The following is an 18,510-nucleotide window of genomic DNA, read 5'->3' as shown; positions in this document are numbered from 1 at the left end:
CTGAATTTTATTGTGAAGGTGTCAGATGATTTGATAGCTCATTATAGAGCTGTAATCCAACAAATCAGTGACATCTGTGAGTTTACTAAAGTCTCATAGTTAATAAATAACAGGTGAAAATTGATAAAGTGCAACAACTGTGACTTTTCTAACCAGGGTCAAGGCTTTTTTCTAGTTTGTTAAAGCATCATAAGAAATAAATAGGACATGCAAACCCTAACCCTAACCCTATGTAGAGAATTCTGTACATCCTCATTTCCTGTCAGGGGGAATGAGACAATAGACATGTTGCCTGCTGCCCACTTCAGACAGTGAGAAGAACACAGAGAAGAAATGAATACAGACATCTCATATGAAAATAACAGTTTGGCAGAAAGTAATCTTAATAAAAGAGCCCATCACTTGTAGTTAAGAGATTGAGTGAGAAAATATGTTTAAAGTGCCTTAAATAACCAGTAGCTAAATTATACAAACACACTCCAACCCTGACATGAAATATAGTAGTTAATCAATGTAATTAAACTGTTGCAGAGATTTTTCTGTGTGTAATTACATCTGATATCTCTCCTCAGCAGACAGTTAGATGATTTATTGGGTTGGCCGGACCTCTCAGTATCACACAGAAAGTCAAACACTAAAGCTCAGGTTGACATTGAGGACCAACAATGTGGCTTCAGTTGGTTTGGGTAAAACATTGACATTACATTTAATACCACCTTTAAAATAATATTTCAACAGAATGAAAGGTTGGAAAGTGTTTCGCTGGCCTGCAGAGCACAAACATGGAAAGGTATGATGTTGAATTATATTTGCTTATGAGACAGAATTACAGCTGCCAGTAGTTTAGTTTAAGGTCCATTAAGTAGTTGCTCTGGAGCTTTCAGTCATATTACATGATTGTCACTAACAGATGATGTTTACCCAGTTGTCTTGGCATTTTTGATGTGAAGACTTTTTGATAAAGACTTGTTTCCATGATGGTTTGCAAGCTAAGATTGAAAAACTTCAGCTTATAAATGGACCTTGCGGTAAGTTTGTTTTGTACACTGTTGTTTCCATGGTCAATGGAATACTCAAGTTAATTTCAATTTTTTATTTTTATTTTTATTTATTATTTTTCTTTTTTTTAATTTAAAAATATCCAGTGAAGCTTTATTTTTGATTTAGAAGTAACGTTTTCAGCATAATTACTATTTACAAAGTACTGTGATATGATGAACCCTTTTCACTGCTGATAAATAGTCTTGTCTCTTTCCAGGGGACAAACACTGTCTTCAGAAGCATTGTCATACACAACTAGCTGGAGTGGAGGAGACACCATCCTTGGCCGACAGATGTTTGACAGATGTTTGACATCAGCAGAGAAGATGATGCATTAGGAGACAGGGTGTCCTTGATGATGGGGTGAGGTCATTGTGGTCAACACCACTGAAACGTGGATCCATTACTCTGTCCGACACCTCAGACCGATGAATGAGAATATGGCAGCCTGCATGGCCGTGTCTCCCCCTATGGTCACACCAGCGCTCACAGAGGCAGGGAGTGGACAGCAGAGGGACCCCTTGAGCTGTTAAACGACACCCTGTGGAGAAACACAGTAGTAAAATTCACAATTGCCTGTGGAGGGCTACATTGCAAGTTTCTCATAACCATTTTAGTGAGGTGTGGACATAGATACCAAATTTTAGACACAAGTATTTGGAGAGCAGATGATGACACTCAAGTTAAAGAACTGTTGGAGAAGGTTTCTGGAAATATAAATGCAGGTGGAGTTGGTTTTGTGACTACAAATGAAGATGTCTCCAGAATAACTGAGAGGGAAAGAGGTAGAAGAGAAGGTCTCTCTAAGGTGAATGGATGTGCAGTCAGTCAAAAGTTCACTCAGAACTGAAAGTTTAATGAGTAAGCCTCAGATACAGAAACATGTCTCCAAATGAATGATAGTGTTGCTCCGTATCTGCTGGATGTGTGAACAGGGGGTCCAACATATCAACTTAAACGGCTGTAACATGTCAGTGTTGTGTTCACAGCTTGTGTCCACTGCCCTGAAGTGGCCAAAAACTTAGTTATTGCAGGTTTAAATGAACAAATAAGACTCTCAAACTAAAGCACTTTAGTTTGAGTTTGGGAACATCTAACTTGTCCTTATTGATTTACTGTACATCTCATTTTTCAAATGAATTCAAACATGAGATTCTTTTTAAGATGAAAATGGATTAGAATAATTTTGGTGCTTAATCCTGCATTTTCGCTCTGATTTCTATGTTCTCAAATTCTTTATTTTTTTTCATTTTTTATTTGTGCGATAGAGTGATAACAAAACAAGTGTGGACGAGTACAGGGACACATAAACTGCCACAATAAAAGCGAGTGGTTTACAGATGTGACATAAGTTGCACGGCCAGTGTGAGTTGACTTTGTTTACAGTTGCTGCACTTTCAGAGGTTTGATGGACATGAAACTCTCCCCATGGACTCATCATTACAAAAGATGAGAGACTGCATATGACAATATCTGTGTCTTTGATTAAAAATAGGCAAATGTGCAAATTTAATTGAATTGAAATCAATTCACTTAAGGATTGTGGGTCCAAAATGTTTCCTGGATTTACTAGTGCTTGTATTCCAATCATAGACTAGCATCTTCTCCATAGCAACGGCAGCAGAGGCTTTAGAAATGAAGTTTATATTTCAAAGCAACGGCTATTAGATTAACCTATAGTCTTGTCAAATTATCCAGGAGTTGTTGTACATGAACATTGAGGATATTATTTAAAGAAAACTTAGACCTCAGCTGAGGCTGAAGTGGGTTGGATCACGAATGTGAGGTCAGTCCCGCTCCCTCTCAGAATGACTTGCTATTGAAGAGCCTCAAACAAAGCAAAGTCACTTCACATCCACAAGTGAATACAACTTGTCCCCTTCCTCACTGGAATTAATTAGGCGCAAGTTTTGGTGTAAGCATACTGTAAGGGATTTGGAAATGAAGTGTGGTCTGAGATGAGGTCTGACCAGCAACAATATGTGAAAATACCTGTGTGGGACTTTACTAGTTGCATTGACTACTCACTCTGTGAAAACAGTTGTGTAACGTATTCTGTTGCTCAAGAGGAGTTTTGTGAAGTCTCTATCTGAGCTTTTCACATTGTATATGTAAGGGCTGTTCTCTGATGTATGGTAAGAACTTATATGTGCTATTAATCATATTCATATTGAGGCATGAACAAAATCTCCAGTCCAAGAGTCTCATGTTTAATACAAGTTTCCTTCTTTTTTTAAATAAAACTTTACACAGAAAATATATCTTCTGATGGGATGCCAGAGTGAGAGAGAGGTGTGATGTGTTAGCACATATTAGTTTGTATGATGTAGTGTGACAAATTTCCTACTTGATATTACAAACACAGACAGAACAAGAAACATATACATATTTTCATACATGTTGCATATATCACAGATATAAATCAAGTCAAATGCTTTGTTGGTGAACATATACTGAGGTATGCAGTCCTCACGTAGAACAAACTGGGCCGTCCTGAAGACATTTTCAGCAAAACTCCACACATTGTAATATTTCTTAAAGCAAACACACTGAATTCCTTTGCCAGGGACACTGCCTTAAATTAGTTTCGGTTAGAAGTTGGATATACATTACAACATTACACCTGTTGCATTTCTTCTTTCTATCAAACAACTTTCATCTGTATTGTTCCTGTTAGATGGAAAATAAAATCAGAATTAATAATTTTGAGGTTATTTTCTTCCAACATGAATTAAACACAGAATTTTGTGTCTTATTTTGGTCAGTTTAAATCCATATATTAGAGGATTCATAAGTGGAGGAATGAGGAGAAATTCTATAGAGATGAAGTTTTGAAGGCTCTGAGGTAAATCTGTGGAGCCAAATCGCATGTACATCAAATCAAAAACAATTACAACAAGGAATGTAACTAAAGAAATTAAATGGGGCACACATGTCTGCATAAACTTTATCCTGTCATCTGTGGACTTCACACAAGTCCTAATGAGATGCATGTAAGTCCAAATTATGAAAAAGCCGTGAAACACATAAATGAAAATTGTTGCATATGAAATAATATTATTTGAAACTGTGTCAGTGTCAGAGCAAGCAAGTTTAACAATTATCCAGTTCACACAAAAGAGTTTTTGAATTTTCGAACCACATAACTTCAGGTTGGATGTTAGTATAATACTGATGGAGAAAATACAGAAAGGTGTCAGCCAAGAGAAACATACCAGCGCAGAGAGCTTCCTCTTAGACATAAAAGAGTGGTAGTGCAGTGGTCGACATATAGCCAGATACCTGTCATAGGCCATAACTGCTAGAATGGACAAATCACAGCAAGCACATGAGTACATGACAAAAGCCTGTACGAGACATCCTTCATATGAGATTTCTTGAGAAGACGACAGTAAATCTAAAAGGAATTTGGGGTAGAAACCTGTGGTTCCATAAAGTCCATTAATGCAAAAACTACACAATAAAATGTACATAGGTTCATGCAGGTTTTCATCTACGATAATGATAGTGATGAGAGAGATATTGAAAAACAAAATCACACAGTAATACAGTAAAGTGAGTGCGAAAATAGTAAGTCTGTAATTCATTGTCTCATTTATCCCAGAGAGAGTGAAAATTCTTACAATAGAAACATTATCCATGGTCAGAGAACAAATTACACCTCTCTTCTCAAATTCTACTTTCCTTGTGTCACAGCATCAGTGGTTACAGAGTGAAGGGGTTAAAGTGCGCTGTGTTGTAGATACATCCCTCGCAGAGTCTGCCCTCCTTCAATACAATCTATTAATAACAGCTTTAACTACAACAACAAGGAACACGTGGGAATAAAGTCCATTGGTGAATACTGAGCTAGTTCGACCAACATCAGAAAAATAATAATGATAACAATAACAACAGTGATACAAACAAAAGTTATGTTTACATTCAGTCTTACTGATTAAAATACACTGTGTGCATCCTTGAGGTCTAACAAATGTTGAATGCATTTCCTTACTCATAAAACATTTGTATCCTCCCCTTCGTATGTTGCAACATTGCAGCCCATCAAGGCCCGTTACTACTATCAGTTGAACAGTGGAATAGTGAGAAACCATTGTCGGCAATGTTTATCGCATCATCTGTGCATGTGCAAGTACATGTGTGTCCTTGTGTGTGTACAAAATAAACCAAATGGTGACCCACTCAAACCTGGCAACATGGACGGGCATAGTGTGTCCATACCTGCCCACTGAGTCTCTTGTGCCGGCCCTGGACAGGCCTCTGTCCCCGAAGCCCAAGTTGGACAAGGTAGCTTAAATGTACGGATAATGAACCTGGGTCATTAGAGGAGAATTGTGGAGGGGAAACATGAAGCCCGTGTATCATCTTTTCATTCAATTATTCAATTTATCTGGAAAACAAAAAAGGGAAAATCTAATAAACACGGAAACCAAATCAAAACAATGTCTAATTCAAACTTTTCTTCATTTTTCTTCATTTATTTTAACCATTTCGAAAACGGTGTCCTGCTGCATGTCCATGCTTTGCACATGCAGCAGTGTACTGTACACAATCGGCCCCAACACCAGTTCACCAACAAGTACACAAAGGCACGTCTTAAGGTCGCTGCCTCAGGGTGACATGTTACTCCGTCCACGAGCAGCCAGTTTTGCATCTCCAGTATGATGCAGCAAATTGCGTACATTTCTGGTTTCCTGTCTCAGCTTGAAAATATAATAAATATATTAAATATATGAATATATGATTTTAATATATACACGTGTTGTTTCTGTTTCCAAAACACAGAGATGATGAAGTGGATTGTTAAGTGTGTTTGAGAAAATCAAGGAGGTTGTCCAGGCTACTCAGGACTGGCACGTGAAGAGTGAATGCTGCATTTGATCTTGCTGCATATCCTTACTCTTCAGTGTTTTCACATGATTGACAGACGCTTTTGATACTGAGGCTTGATAAACGGTTTATGTTGCATCGTTGTTTTCAGCTCACAAGGATTATATAAGAAAGTGTGGCACATGGCTGTAGTGGCAGTTGTTGCCAGATGTTTCATGTAAGCTCTATATTTGATTGATGATTGTCAGTTTCATGTGGATGTTTCTCAAAGCTTGACTCAGTTTTTGTGTCTAAATGCATTATAAGTCATTATTCTCTGTATGCAAGAACTTTTCAGCAAAATAAATATTTTTTGTGAATTCTGTCTAATGTAGACATGACGAGAGTGGAAATGCAATGGGATAGCAAACATTTTACAGTAACGTTTGGCTCAAGAGTAATCCAGGTCTATTTATTGAAGATTTTCACAATATACAAAATACAAAGAGTACATTGTATCCAGTCTGATCCCAAGTATCCACTCAACCCACCCACCTGCCAACCCACCAGACCTGTGCCACTGAATTAAAGTCAATGATTGCCAAAGAAGAGAAACACATGTCGACACCTATTTCACAACAGAGCTTCTGACAAATGGAGAGAGTTTATCGCATGAGTAAAGTTTGTCCAGTAGTCCGATCCTCTGAGGTTAACCTCCCTATTTGCTGGGCAGTGCAGTTCCACCAGCGACTTCCAAGGCTGTTCTGTGACTTAGGAGTAATGTTACATTTGAAAAAAATCCCAAAAGAGAGACGAATTTTGATCATGGGAACTAGCATGTATCTTATGTATTCAATATGGCACAGTTCATAACAGTCAAACTGGACATGAACAAGGATTTGCAGGGAGTAACTTGGGGTATTGAATGAACAGGATGGTCATAATACCTCTTTTTTATCACACATGAATATATTCTGAATGAATTTGAAGATGCTCTCACTTCAGTTAATCTACGCTGTCAAGACACTTTCTTTCTATTCTTGAAAAAAATAAAGAAATTCTGTTACGAATTTTGGTCAGTTTTAACCCGTAGACCAGAGGATTCACAATAGGGGGGATTAAAAGAAATTCTATTGCCATGAAGTTCTGAAGGCTCTGTGGTGACCTTCCCAAAGAAAACCGTGTGTACATTAAATCAAACAACACAGCAAAGCCAAAGTTGAATAAAGAGACTAAATGTGGCACACATGTTTGCGTAAACTTCTTCCTGCTATCTTTGGATCTCATGCACGTTTTGACCAGATACATATAAGACCAAATAAGAAAGAAAAAATGGACATGGTAAATAGCAATGTTGAAATATACAATAATGGTATTTGAGAGCAAGCTAGTTTACCAAGCAGTGCATTTGAACAGTAAAGTTTAGGTATGTGTGAGCCACATAACTTTGTCTGAAAAATTGTCATTGTGTTATTGAACATGCAAAAAAGAGGCAAGAGCCAAGAGAAGGCCACTAACAGAGATATTCTTTGTGCAGTCATAACAGAGTGGTACATTAGTGGTTGACATAAAGCCACATATCTGTCATAAGCCATAACAGCAAGAATTGATAACTCACTTCCTGATGATGAGTGTATCACAAAACTCTGCAGGAGACATCCAGCATAAGAGATGACATGAAAGGGAGACAGAAGATCAATGAGGAATTTGGGATAAAAACCTGCTGTCCCATACACCATTACAGAGGAAGATGTACATGGGTTCATGAAGGCTTTTATCCATAATGATTGTCACAATAATGGTCAGATTTACCAGCCAAATCACAAAGTAACACAATAAAGTGAGAACAAAGAGAGTGACTCTGTAGTTTTCTGTGCCATTTAACCCTGGCAGAGTAAACATTGTAATTACTGACACATTATCCATCATATTGGAAATTATACAGTTTGCTCTTACATTATTAAAAACGAGACATCCAGTACTGCATCTGTTCATCACTAACAACCTGAACCGTCATTTGTAGTTCAGTTTATATGCTTTAATGGCAGCAACAGATAATGTGCTGGTGAACATAGAAATTCAAACAATCCAATCAGTGAGCTCGAATACGCTAGAGATGAATGACTAAATGATAACACAGAAAAGATTGCAGTACACATATTGAGTTTAAAGACAACATTTTAACTTGATGGTTTAAGTTTCCAATTTCATCAATCGCGTTGTTTTATGAATTTTTTTAAGAACACTTGCACTGACAACTAGCTATTATTATGGCGTATGAACTGCAAACTTCCTTACACACAGTTAAAGGTGGAGTAAGCAATTGAGAAAGATTTGATATTTGAACTCAACAGCAAAACAAATACACTTCAGACGCTCAAAAGTCATTACTAAGACATTACTAAGTCCTGAATTTGTAAATGAGTGCACATTACTTGTATATAAACATAATTTTTATGAAACAGGTTTGCACAAGGAAATAAATAAATAACACTCCAATGGTTTGAGTGTCTACTTCACAGTATAAAATTTGACAAAGGTGATGTATGGTCCCTAAAACAGTCATTTTTATTTGTGTGTGCTGTTTTTTCCTTGTTGAATAACTCAGTGAGACAGAGATGCTTTTAAATAAATATGAGTTACAACAGAAAATAGATCAAACACAAATTTGAAATAGTCAGCAACTGATGCAAAGTAAGTTTTAAGGCACAGCTATATGAAACAAGGCACACGTCTCATCAGGTGCAGATTTATTGAAAGCTCCACATGTTTTAAAATATGTTAAACATGATGTGATTGGAGACACATTTAAAGCACAACAGATAAATTTAGTTGGACTTTTTTACATGCCACAGAATTTTCCCTGTAATTTGCTTTCTGTCATGATGTAAGGGGCATTTCAACTGTGAATGCTGGTTATGTGTGAATGTCACATTGTCTAATGATTAAAATGATAATGTATTTGGTATTTCTCCCAAATCATATACATGATTTTTTTTTCTTTGTGTAGACAACTCATGACTTTGGTCTAAAAACTCACCTTTTACCACAAATAAAATTTTGAATTCTGTTTCTTATTTGCTTCAATTTGAACCCATAAATGAGGGGATTGAGGATTGGAGGAATTAAGAGAAATACTATCGCCATAAAATTCTGGACACTTTGTGATAACTGTTTTGAGCCAAATCTCATGTACAACAAATCAAAAAGCAAACATACAACGACTACTATTAAAGAGACTAAATGTGGTACACATGTCTGCATAAATTTACTCCTATTCTCTTTGGATCTCAGACATTTTTTGATCAGGTATACATAGGACCAAACAACAATCATAAAATGACCAAAATAAAAAGTATAATTAAAAGCTGGAATGATAATTTTTGCAAGAGAGGCAGAACATGCAAGATTAGAAATTAACCAATTAACACAGTAGATCTTCGGTATGTGTGAGCCACATAACCTTGAATTTGATGTTGTTATTGTGCTCATGAACAACAGATAAAATGGAACAAGCCAAGTAAAAAACACAAATACACAAACTCTTGGTGTAGTCATCACAGAGTGGTATACCAGAGGTTGACAAATAGCCACATATCTGTCATATGCCATTAGAGCTAGAATAGAGAAATCAGCACAAGCTGCAGAGTGCAACACAAAACCCTGCAGAAGACATCCAGCATAAGAGATGACATGAGTGGGAGACGAAAGATCAATGAGGAATTTGGGATAAAAACCTGCTGTCCCATACACCATTACAGAGGAAGATGTACATGGGTTCATGAAGGCTTTTATCCACAATGATTGTCACAATAATGGTCAGATTTACCAGCCAAATCACAAAGTAACACAATAAAGTGAGAACAAAGAGAGTGACTCTGTAGTTTGCGGTGCCATTTAACCCTGACAGAGTAAACATTGTAATTACTGACACATTATCCATCATAAAATGTTACAATTTATCATTATTTATCTCTCATTTGAGCAATAGGAATTATATTTTTTTTTGAAGTATATTTTTTGGGCTTTTTATGCCTTTATTTGATAGTATAGTGGAGAGAGACAGGAAACAGGGAGTCAGAGAGGGGGAATGACATGCAGCGAAAGGCCGTCCGATGCGGGATTCGAACCGGGGCCAACTGCAGCGAGGACTGTAGCCTCTACACATGGGGCGCCTGCTTAGACCACTACGCTACACGACGCCCCAATAGGAATTATATTTGCACAAACTAACCTTTGTGGGAGAAAAAATGGGCATCCTGTTCTGTGTCAACCCATTCCATGATGACTTTATATTCTCTCATGGCAGAAACACTCAATGACGCTGTTAGCGTGGGACTTCAAATTTCCAGTAAGTGATGTGGCATGTGATTTTTTAAAATCATATTATTTTTAAAATTAAGCTGTGTTGAAAACCTTTATGAGGTGAAATTGAGACCACGTAAAATAAAATGCCAACATGTGTGAAGTTAATGGAAAGTAAGTCATGCATGGAGACTTAGAAAAATGTAATCTGTTATCAAAATAGTAATGGTACAAGAAAATAATTTGTCATGTTGTTTATTCATGCAAAACACATATATTTCGAGAATATTTTTAGCTGCCCAACAGTAACAAATTATGTTTACACTGGCTAAGGATTGGCAACATTTATATGTGAAAAAAATGTAAAAGGCATAGTCAGTCGATCTTATTGTTATTTCATTATTACTACACATGGTCTGCATTTGAGTATTGGACTTAATCTCATTCAATATTTTGAGAACAATAAGCATGTGACCACAACACTCACAGTCAGCTTATTTGTGGAACATCTTGTGTAATGTGTGTGTAATGACTGATCCTGATTAAGCCTGATTTCTGTTCTTCCTTAGCGATAGTGTGAGAGTTAATTAAATGACAGTTTTTTTAGGTTTTTTTGACTGTTCCCACACTACTCATAGGTTCTGTATATGTATGTTTTTCCACAGTTGTTTGTACCTATGTGTGCTCATAGAATCATATTCATACAATTTGCCGTGGTGTGGTTCAGACTTATTATTGCATATACCTTGATAACATCCTTAAACTGTGTCTTCTGATTTCTGGTAACTTAAGTCCATACACAAGAGGATTCAGAACTGGAGGAAGGATGACAAACTCCAGCGATAAAATCACAGCAACAAATGGGTTTATCTCTTCAAGATTATACCTGCCCAAGGCAATATCACAAAAACCTGTGATTGAGTAAATCACAAATGAAACCATGTGTGGCAGACAGCTCTGTAATACTTTCCCTTTGAATTCTGCAGATTTCTTCCAGCAAACAGCTACTATTCGTAAATAGGTGTACAGGACATAAAAAAGGGGAAGGAAAACTGTGGCTATGGTCAAAAGCATACCTACTATATTGTTGACAGTAGTGCTGACACATGATAATTTTACAACATTCCAGTTGGCACAAAACACTTTTTGTATCTCATTACCACATAAAGGAAGTCCGGCGGACAGAGAAATGCATGCCGTAAGAACAAAGCCTGGAAAAACCCAAGCCATTGCCACCAAGCTGAAAACGGTTTTACGGCTCATCTTTCTGTGATAGTGTAAAGGATGACAAACAGCCACATATCTATCATAAGCCATAATGCCAAGAATGGTCATTTCATAGGAAGCATATGTGTAAATAACATAGATCTGAGTGAAACAAGCAGAACGTGAGATTAAATGAGTATCAGACAGAAGGTCCATGAGGAATCTGGGGAAGAAACCAGTCGAACCGTACAGAGAGTTGAAAGACAAAAATGCAATAAACATATACATGGGCTCGTGTAGTGTTCTTTCTTGTGATATCACCAGTATTATGACAAGATTAGCAGAGACAATGAAGACATAGAGCAGGAGGCAAAAGACAAAGGCTGGATAGCGGTGGTGTCCAATGTTCGTGAACATGGTGAGGTTAAAGTAAAAGGAGAGAGTGCTGTTTTCCATTCCACTCACACTAAATCAGAGGCAAAGACGTCAGTAGTTTGGTCTTTGTTGTTAGATGAACTCTCATTCCTGACAGCATCTGTGAGAAGGAAGATTTAAGCAGTTGTGTGATAAAGTGCTAACCACCTTGAATCATTGAAACATAACATCATATAATATTGGTCATACCTACAGTAGTTTCACCTTGAGGCCTGCTCTACATTTTGCTCTTGGTTGGATCTCCAGACACGCCACAAGTGCAGGTAATAAGGAGGAGTTAAGAGTGTTTTATCTCATCTGATCTTGAATGCTGTCATAGTTTTTCTTCTCTGGAGAATTCTGATAATCACTGTAAAATTTAGTACTTACCATAATGCATTTTAAGATTAATACTCAACTGTGAAAATGTAGTTTCTAGGTATGATGTCTGGGATCAATGTCATTTCTTGCTTATTATTCCAAAAAACAATGAGGAGATACACAATGGGATAAAATATAATGGTCACCCCCGCAGGAGTCCAACATTGACTTACAGTGACAAAGTTGTAACAACTGTAACTAAGACATGTAAGGGCCCTGACACACCAAGCCAAGAATAGGCCAACAGGTGCCCCTGGGCTGTCTGTGAGTGACTGTTGCTGACATCTGCTTTTTGTTAACCTTAAATAAAAGGCTTAAACCATGATCAGCGAAAAATCTTTTTTGCAAGACATCACACACCAACCCGGCTTGGTCCCCCACACCTCTTTAAGGTAAGCACCCTCCACGAGATTGCTAGAGGTTTACTCCAAGTAGGTCTAAAATGGATTGTGGAGGCCCAAAGCATTCTTTGAGGTTCTGTTAGGAACAGGCTGAGGTATACAAGGAGTTAAGTTTTATTAGGGTGACTAACTATAGGGCTGTCCCTGACTGTGAGGGGCACAGGAGGGAAGTCTCAACCGTTCAGTTAAGTGTCTAGCTGAGGTTCAAGCAAGGGAGGGAGGGTTAACCCCATAGGTTTATCTCCAGCACTGCTTACACTTAGAAGGGACAGTGAACCTTTCGTATCAGGCCCACTGCGTCGTCAAGGCCCGACACAACCAGCATGAAAAGACACCCTGAGAGCTCTGCCACCCCCAATAAAGGCTCATTAAGGACAGCGAAAGTCCACCAACTCTCTGAGTGACACTTCATGGGTTTTATCACCAGCCAGGGTTTAATTGTGCAAGGCAGTTCAGACACATTTTGCAGTGTTTTCTTTATCAGCTCAGGTTGATTCACCGACTTCTCGTCATCTTTTCTTCCTGGTTTTCACCCTGATTCTCCACAGACTTGAGTAATTCTGATTCTGACCTTGCTTTTGTCCACGAAGCAGCTGAGATGTTAGCTTTGATGGTAAAATGAGCTAAGTCATAAATATTATTATCATCAGTAGAGATTCATATTTGGTGGTTACTGAGGTCTCCTGTTCTTCAGGCTTCTTTGACTATGTGCCAGTTGGGGGTGTTTGTACCCTGCCCATAGGTGCACTGTTTCTATTGTGTTATCTTGATGGTTATTGATTTTTTTTTTTTTGGATATCCTACTTAAAGACTATCTTAAGGTTTCACCACTTTGAGGCAAAAAATAAGTATTATTACATATTGTGTTCTTGGCAGAATGGAGTAGCAATTTCTACTATAAAGTAAACAGCAAAACATTTTTATAGGAAATATACAATATAACCAAATATTTACGTAGATGGACAAATGACACACTCTATGACACATATTGTGTCTATGGTCTGATATGGGCATGTATTTTCTGCTTTGTTCACATAATATTTCCCAAATGACATAGTGTGTAAGAAAAATAAAACCCATTATATTGAATGATTTGTTGTGCCACCCTTCTTTATTTTCTTTAACGACATGTAGAATGGAATCGTTTGAGTTTTAGATGTGTCTTTTCATTCATAAAACTGTTGTTTCACAAAAGACAAAATGCTCATGTAGAGTTTTTGTTCACATGGGGGGGGGGGGTATATTTGACCTTATACATGTCACTACATGAAAGTTATGGCAGAGTTATGAGTGTCATATTAAGCAACAGGTGAAAAAATTAAGCAACTGGTTTTAATAAATAAATTTAAAATAAATAAATAAAGAGATATTGGCACATTTTGTATCTGTTTTTGATGAGACTATATGCATGTATATAACTATGGAGTGAGCATTTTCTTTATGAGTGCTATCAAACTCCTTTATGTTTTTTTTTCCTGTGCGCCCACCAAACCAGATGGGGGAATTTTGAAAATTATTCACAAAAATAGCTTTTTCCTTGTGCTTCTATTGTCTTGGCAACCTGAGCATGTATGTTCCTAAACAATGTCATTACTATGTACATTTAAAATAAAACATAATAATAATAAATAATAATAAAGAGCATGGGACATGCACATCCATCTTATAGTATTCTTATTTCTGTTATTGTAACAGTCATAGTTAAATTTATGCAGTTATACTTGTTCAAAATGTTTTGAACTATTGTTTTAAGTTAAACATTATTAAAATGTGTCTTGAATGGCCATAAATGAGAGGATTCAGAACTGGAGGAATGACAGCAAACTCCAGTAAAATGTGTTCATCTCTTCAAGATTATACCATCTTAAGGCAATATCACCAAACAGAACATAACATTAAACAATGTTACAGCAAAACAAAAATATTGTTTATAGCACATGATAATTTTACAACATTCCAGTCAGATCAAATCATGTTTTATCTCTTTGCCACTAAAGGAAGCCTGATGGGCAGAGAAATGCATGCTGCAAAGAAAAAAGTAGGACAACCTTTAAACAGTTTAGGAAGTCATCTTTCTGTGATAGAGTAAAGGATGAGAACGGTCACTTAATGGGGGCATATGTGTAATGAAGGTGGTTAATTCACAGCACAGATCATTCATATGATCAGTGTAGATTCTAGTAATGTTCTAGAGGAATTCTTCTTAGTTTGGGGTTTTTCCGCATAGCATCCTGAAAATGTGTCTTCTAATTTCTGGTAATTTAAGGCCATAGACAAGAGGATTCAGAACCGGAGGAATGACAACAAATTCTAGTGACAAAATTACAGCCACGAATGGATTTATCTCTTTAAGATTTTGTCGGCCCAAGGCAGTATCAATAAATGACGTGATGGAATAAGTCACAAATGAAATAATATGTGGAAAACAACTGTGTAATACTTTCCCCTTGATTTCTGATGAGTTCATCCAACAAGCAATGACAATTCTCAGATAAGTATACAAGATAAAACTAAAGGGAAGGAAGGCCATACTTATGGCCCCCAACATAGCAATAACATTATTAACAGAAGTGGTAAAACATGATATTTTTACAATATTCCAGCTGGCACAGTATACCTTATGTATATTGTTACCACATAGAGGAAGCCTGACAATCACAATAGTGCTTACTGTAAGGTTACACGCTGGAAATACCCAAGCAAAGAATGCCAATGTATAGACAGTTTTACGGCTCATCTTTCTGTGATAGTGTAAAGGATGACAAACAGCCACATATCTATCATAAGCCATAATGCCAAGAATGGTCACTTCATAGGAAGCATATGTGTAAATAACATAGATCTGAGTGAAACAAGCAGAACGTGAGATTAAATGAGTATCAGACAGAAGGTCCATGAGGAATCTGGGGAAAAAACCAGTCGAACCGTACAGAGAGTTGAAAGACAAAAATGCAATAAACATATACATGGGCTCGTGTAGTGTTCTTTCTCGTGATATCACCAGTATTATGACAAGATTAGCAGAGACAATGAAGACATAGAGCAGGAGGCAAAAGACAAAGGCTGGATAGCGGTGGTGTCCAATGTTCATGAACATGGTGAGGTTAAAGTAAAAGGAGAGAGTGCTGTTTTCCATTCTCTAAGTCAAATAGTTCTCTCTGAGAGGAAAAAGTCTCTTTGACTGTTCTTAAATAATCTCTTATCACAGTTTTTTTTTTAAAACAGCAGTCATAATAACTCAACAGAAAATTTTGAGCAAAAACAATTATACATATCAACCTATTTAGCTATCTATATGGTGTGATATCTATGCACATTAAACCAAAACTAAGTTCTGGGAGGTATTCAAAGACTGTTATCTTGTCCAGCCTGGTAGATGTTACATCATTTCACATCTGGAGAATTTAGAGACCTCCCCACAGTGCATGTTGATGTTTGAAATAATGCATTAGGGAGAGATTTTATCCGTGCTAGTGAGTTTTTAGCTATACTCATGCCATGATAACATTTTCTTATTATCAAACTTAACTAAATATGGTAAAAAAAAATTGTGTTCTTTTAGCATCAGCATGTTAACACTGTCATTGTAAGTATAAGTGTAAGTTAGTATTCTGTTGTTAGCATTTAGCTCAAACATTGTATAGCCTCAGCTATAGCTTGTCTGTAAACTCTTTTTCTTGTGCTTTTGTAAGATTTTGGTCTATAGTTTATACAGGTAAGTTCAGTTATACAGGTGACCAAACTTGAGTCACACCCATAGACTGTAAATAAAGATGGACGTAGTCTCTGTGATGTCACCAATAGGTTTCTGAAGAGCGGTTTTGAAGCTCAGATTGGGTCACTCTATCTTCGCCATCTTGCCAGTCACACACCATTTTATTTCAGTTGCTATATCAGGTACCACCATCCTCACCTTACAGCCATGCAGAAACAGCTAACCATACATGGTTATAACCTTTTAATGACATGAATAAGTTTACTGAAAATGATAAGGAAGATAGTTCCTAATTCAGTTAAACAACTAGAATTGCCGCCTCACGGTTGAATGCCTCCGCCACTCTGACTAGTTTCAGGTTCCCTGTTTCTCCAGAGTCATATAAGATATTAACCATTTGTGTGAAATTTTGTCATAATTGCTATGTAAAGTCTTGAGTAATGGCTAAAAAGTTTTGTGAGGTCACACTGACCTTGATCTTTGACCTTAGACCACTGAAGTCTAATTAATTCATCCAAGTGAATGTTTGTAACAAATTTGAAGAAATTCCCCCAAGATGTCATGGAGATATTGCGTTCACAAGACCAAAAACAGGTTTTGTGAGGTCTGCCCTCACGGACAGGTGGTCTGTCAGCTCACAGCAGTACTTCTCACAGAAGTAACACAGTGATGCTCTAGTGGTCGACATATGGCCGTATATCTGTCATAGGTCATAAGAACTAAAACAGAGTAGTCAACCATTTCATGGTTACAAGTCCATTGATGAACAAGTTACACAAACAAATATACATGGGTTCATGTAAGTTTTCATCCAAGATTATAGTTAAAATCAGAGACACATTAATAAACACCAAAATAGTTGTGGAAAAGTAGAAACAAAATTTAAACAGAAATGCAATTCTAACAGACGTTTTTCCTGTGTGGGAACCTCATCTTTGAGGTCATTAACATTACAAAAGCCTGATAGAGAAAGGACGACAGGAGAATCACACAAACAAAACAACCCTTTCTTTAGTCAAACAGAGTGATTGTGGGGTGGTTATATAAATCAAACCTTCAGTCTCAGTTTAACCCTTTGACCTGCCATCATGAACAAAGAAATCATTCTACTCCGAATTTTAGTCAGGATCAGTCCATAAATAACAGGGTTGAGAAGTGGGGGGATGATGAGAAACTGTATGGCCATGAAGTTCTTTAGACTCTGTAGTACTGATGCTGATCCATACCGCGAGTACATTAAATCAAAAAGCAAAGCAGCTGTAACATTAAGCAAACACAATAAATGTGGCACACATGTCTGTGTAAACTTTCTCCTGCCTTCTCTGGATTTTAAAGCTGATTTTACCAGCTGCACATATGAACACACAATGAAGAGAACATGCCCGATATAGAAGGAAATAAATAATAGTCCAAGAATGTCATTAGCTGTTGTTGAACTACATGCAAGTTTAACAATTGACCAGTTCTCACAGTAGAGTTTCTGTATGCGTGAGCCACATAATTTTAGTCTGGATGTCAACGATACAATCATTACCTCACAGCACAGAGGTACCAGCCAGGACAAACTAACTAACACAGCAGTCCTTCGCACAGACATAACAGAGTGATACTCCAGTGGTCGACATATGGCCACACATCTGTCATAGGCCATAAGAACTAAAACAGAGAAGTCAACTTTTACATAGGAGTATATAACAAAGACCTGTAACAAACACCCTGCATATGATATTACAGGAATATCAGACAGAAGGTCAGAAACAAATTTAGGGTAAAAGCCTGCAGTCCCATAAAGTCCATTGATGCACAAGTTGCATAAACAAATATACATGGGTTCATGTAAGTTTTCATCCAAGATTATAATTAAAATCAGAGACACATTAACCACAAAAATTAGACCGTAACATAGTAAAGTGAGAAAGAAAAGTGTGACTCTGTAGTTGACTGTTGCATTGAAGCCTGACAGTGAAAATACAACTATACTAGATGTATTACTCATTTTTGAAGTGATCCTTCAAAGCAAAACCGTCCAAGTGATGAAAAGTATTTAGCAGACAAGATGTAATGCATTGAAATGGTTAAAATGCTCATTTGTTTGTCAGTATATGTCCAACAGCAGCTGTGTGAAACACAGCTGAATTATGCATTCAGATGTAAGGGAACACCCCCTCCTTAAATGCATGTGTAGAGAGTTTAAGTCCTGATGTCACGTCTAGCATGTTTACCTCAATCCAGTGTCCT

The 18,510-nt window shown here is 37.1% G+C and overlaps 5 protein-coding genes and 1 pseudogene across 5 annotated transcripts; all 6 read right to left on the bottom strand.

Annotated features, from left to right (window-relative positions):
• Window positions 1–3,752: 3,752 nt before the first annotated feature.
• Window positions 3,753–4,685, bottom strand: LOC130177762 (olfactory receptor 6C1-like). The gene has a single exon (XM_056389701.1). It carries the CDS (start codon window positions 4,680–4,682, stop codon window positions 3,753–3,755), a length of 930 nt encoding a protein of 309 aa, XP_056245676.1. The 5' UTR covers window positions 4,683–4,685.
• A 2,170-nt stretch (window positions 4,686–6,855) lies between these two features.
• Window positions 6,856–7,776, bottom strand: LOC130177669 (olfactory receptor 6N2-like). Its single transcript, XM_056389576.1, is given in 3 exon segments — window positions 6,856–7,235; window positions 7,238–7,587; window positions 7,589–7,776. Coding segments are annotated over 3 exon segments (918 nt in total).
• A 1,110-nt stretch (window positions 7,777–8,886) lies between these two features.
• On the bottom strand, window positions 8,887–9,793 carry LOC130177668 (olfactory receptor 4Q2-like; annotated as a pseudogene).
• A 1,094-nt stretch (window positions 9,794–10,887) lies between these two features.
• Window positions 10,888–11,817, bottom strand: LOC130177667 (olfactory receptor 10J4-like). The gene has a single exon (XM_056389574.1). It carries the CDS (start codon window positions 11,815–11,817, stop codon window positions 10,888–10,890), a length of 930 nt encoding a protein of 309 aa, XP_056245549.1.
• Window positions 11,818–14,760: 2,943 nt separating this feature from the next.
• LOC130177887 (olfactory receptor 10A3-like) lies at window positions 14,761–15,693 on the bottom strand. Its single transcript, XM_056389883.1, has one exon. The coding sequence runs from the start codon at window positions 15,691–15,693 to the stop codon at window positions 14,761–14,763; it is 933 nt and encodes a 310-aa protein (XP_056245858.1).
• A 1,627-nt stretch (window positions 15,694–17,320) lies between these two features.
• LOC130177798 (olfactory receptor 6N1-like) lies at window positions 17,321–18,274 on the bottom strand. Its single transcript, XM_056389752.1, has one exon. It carries the CDS (start codon window positions 18,266–18,268, stop codon window positions 17,321–17,323), a length of 948 nt encoding a protein of 315 aa, XP_056245727.1. The 5' UTR covers window positions 18,269–18,274.
• Window positions 18,275–18,510: the final 236 nt, after the last annotated feature.

This window comes from Seriola aureovittata, chromosome 11, assembly GCF_021018895.1.
Source record: "Seriola aureovittata isolate HTS-2021-v1 ecotype China chromosome 11, ASM2101889v1, whole genome shotgun sequence".
NCBI lineage: Eukaryota > Metazoa > Chordata > Actinopteri > Carangiformes > Carangidae > Seriola > Seriola aureovittata.
This window is presented reverse-complemented; position numbering and strand designations above follow the sequence as displayed.

What these genes read in the sequence shown, in the direction of transcription:
- LOC130177762 (XM_056389701.1), bottom strand. Translation starts at nt 4,682, where the DNA reads ATGGATAATGTTTCTATTGTAAGAATTTTCACTCTCTCTGGGATAAAT.
- LOC130177667 (XM_056389574.1), bottom strand. Translation starts at nt 11,817, where the DNA reads ATGGAAAACAGCACTCTCTCCTTTTACTTTAACCTCACCATGTTCACG.
- LOC130177887 (XM_056389883.1), bottom strand. Translation starts at nt 15,693, where the DNA reads ATGGAAAACAGCACTCTCTCCTTTTACTTTAACCTCACCATGTTCATG.
- LOC130177798 (XM_056389752.1), bottom strand. Translation starts at nt 18,268, where the DNA reads ATGAGTAATACATCTAGTATAGTTGTATTTTCACTGTCAGGCTTCAAT.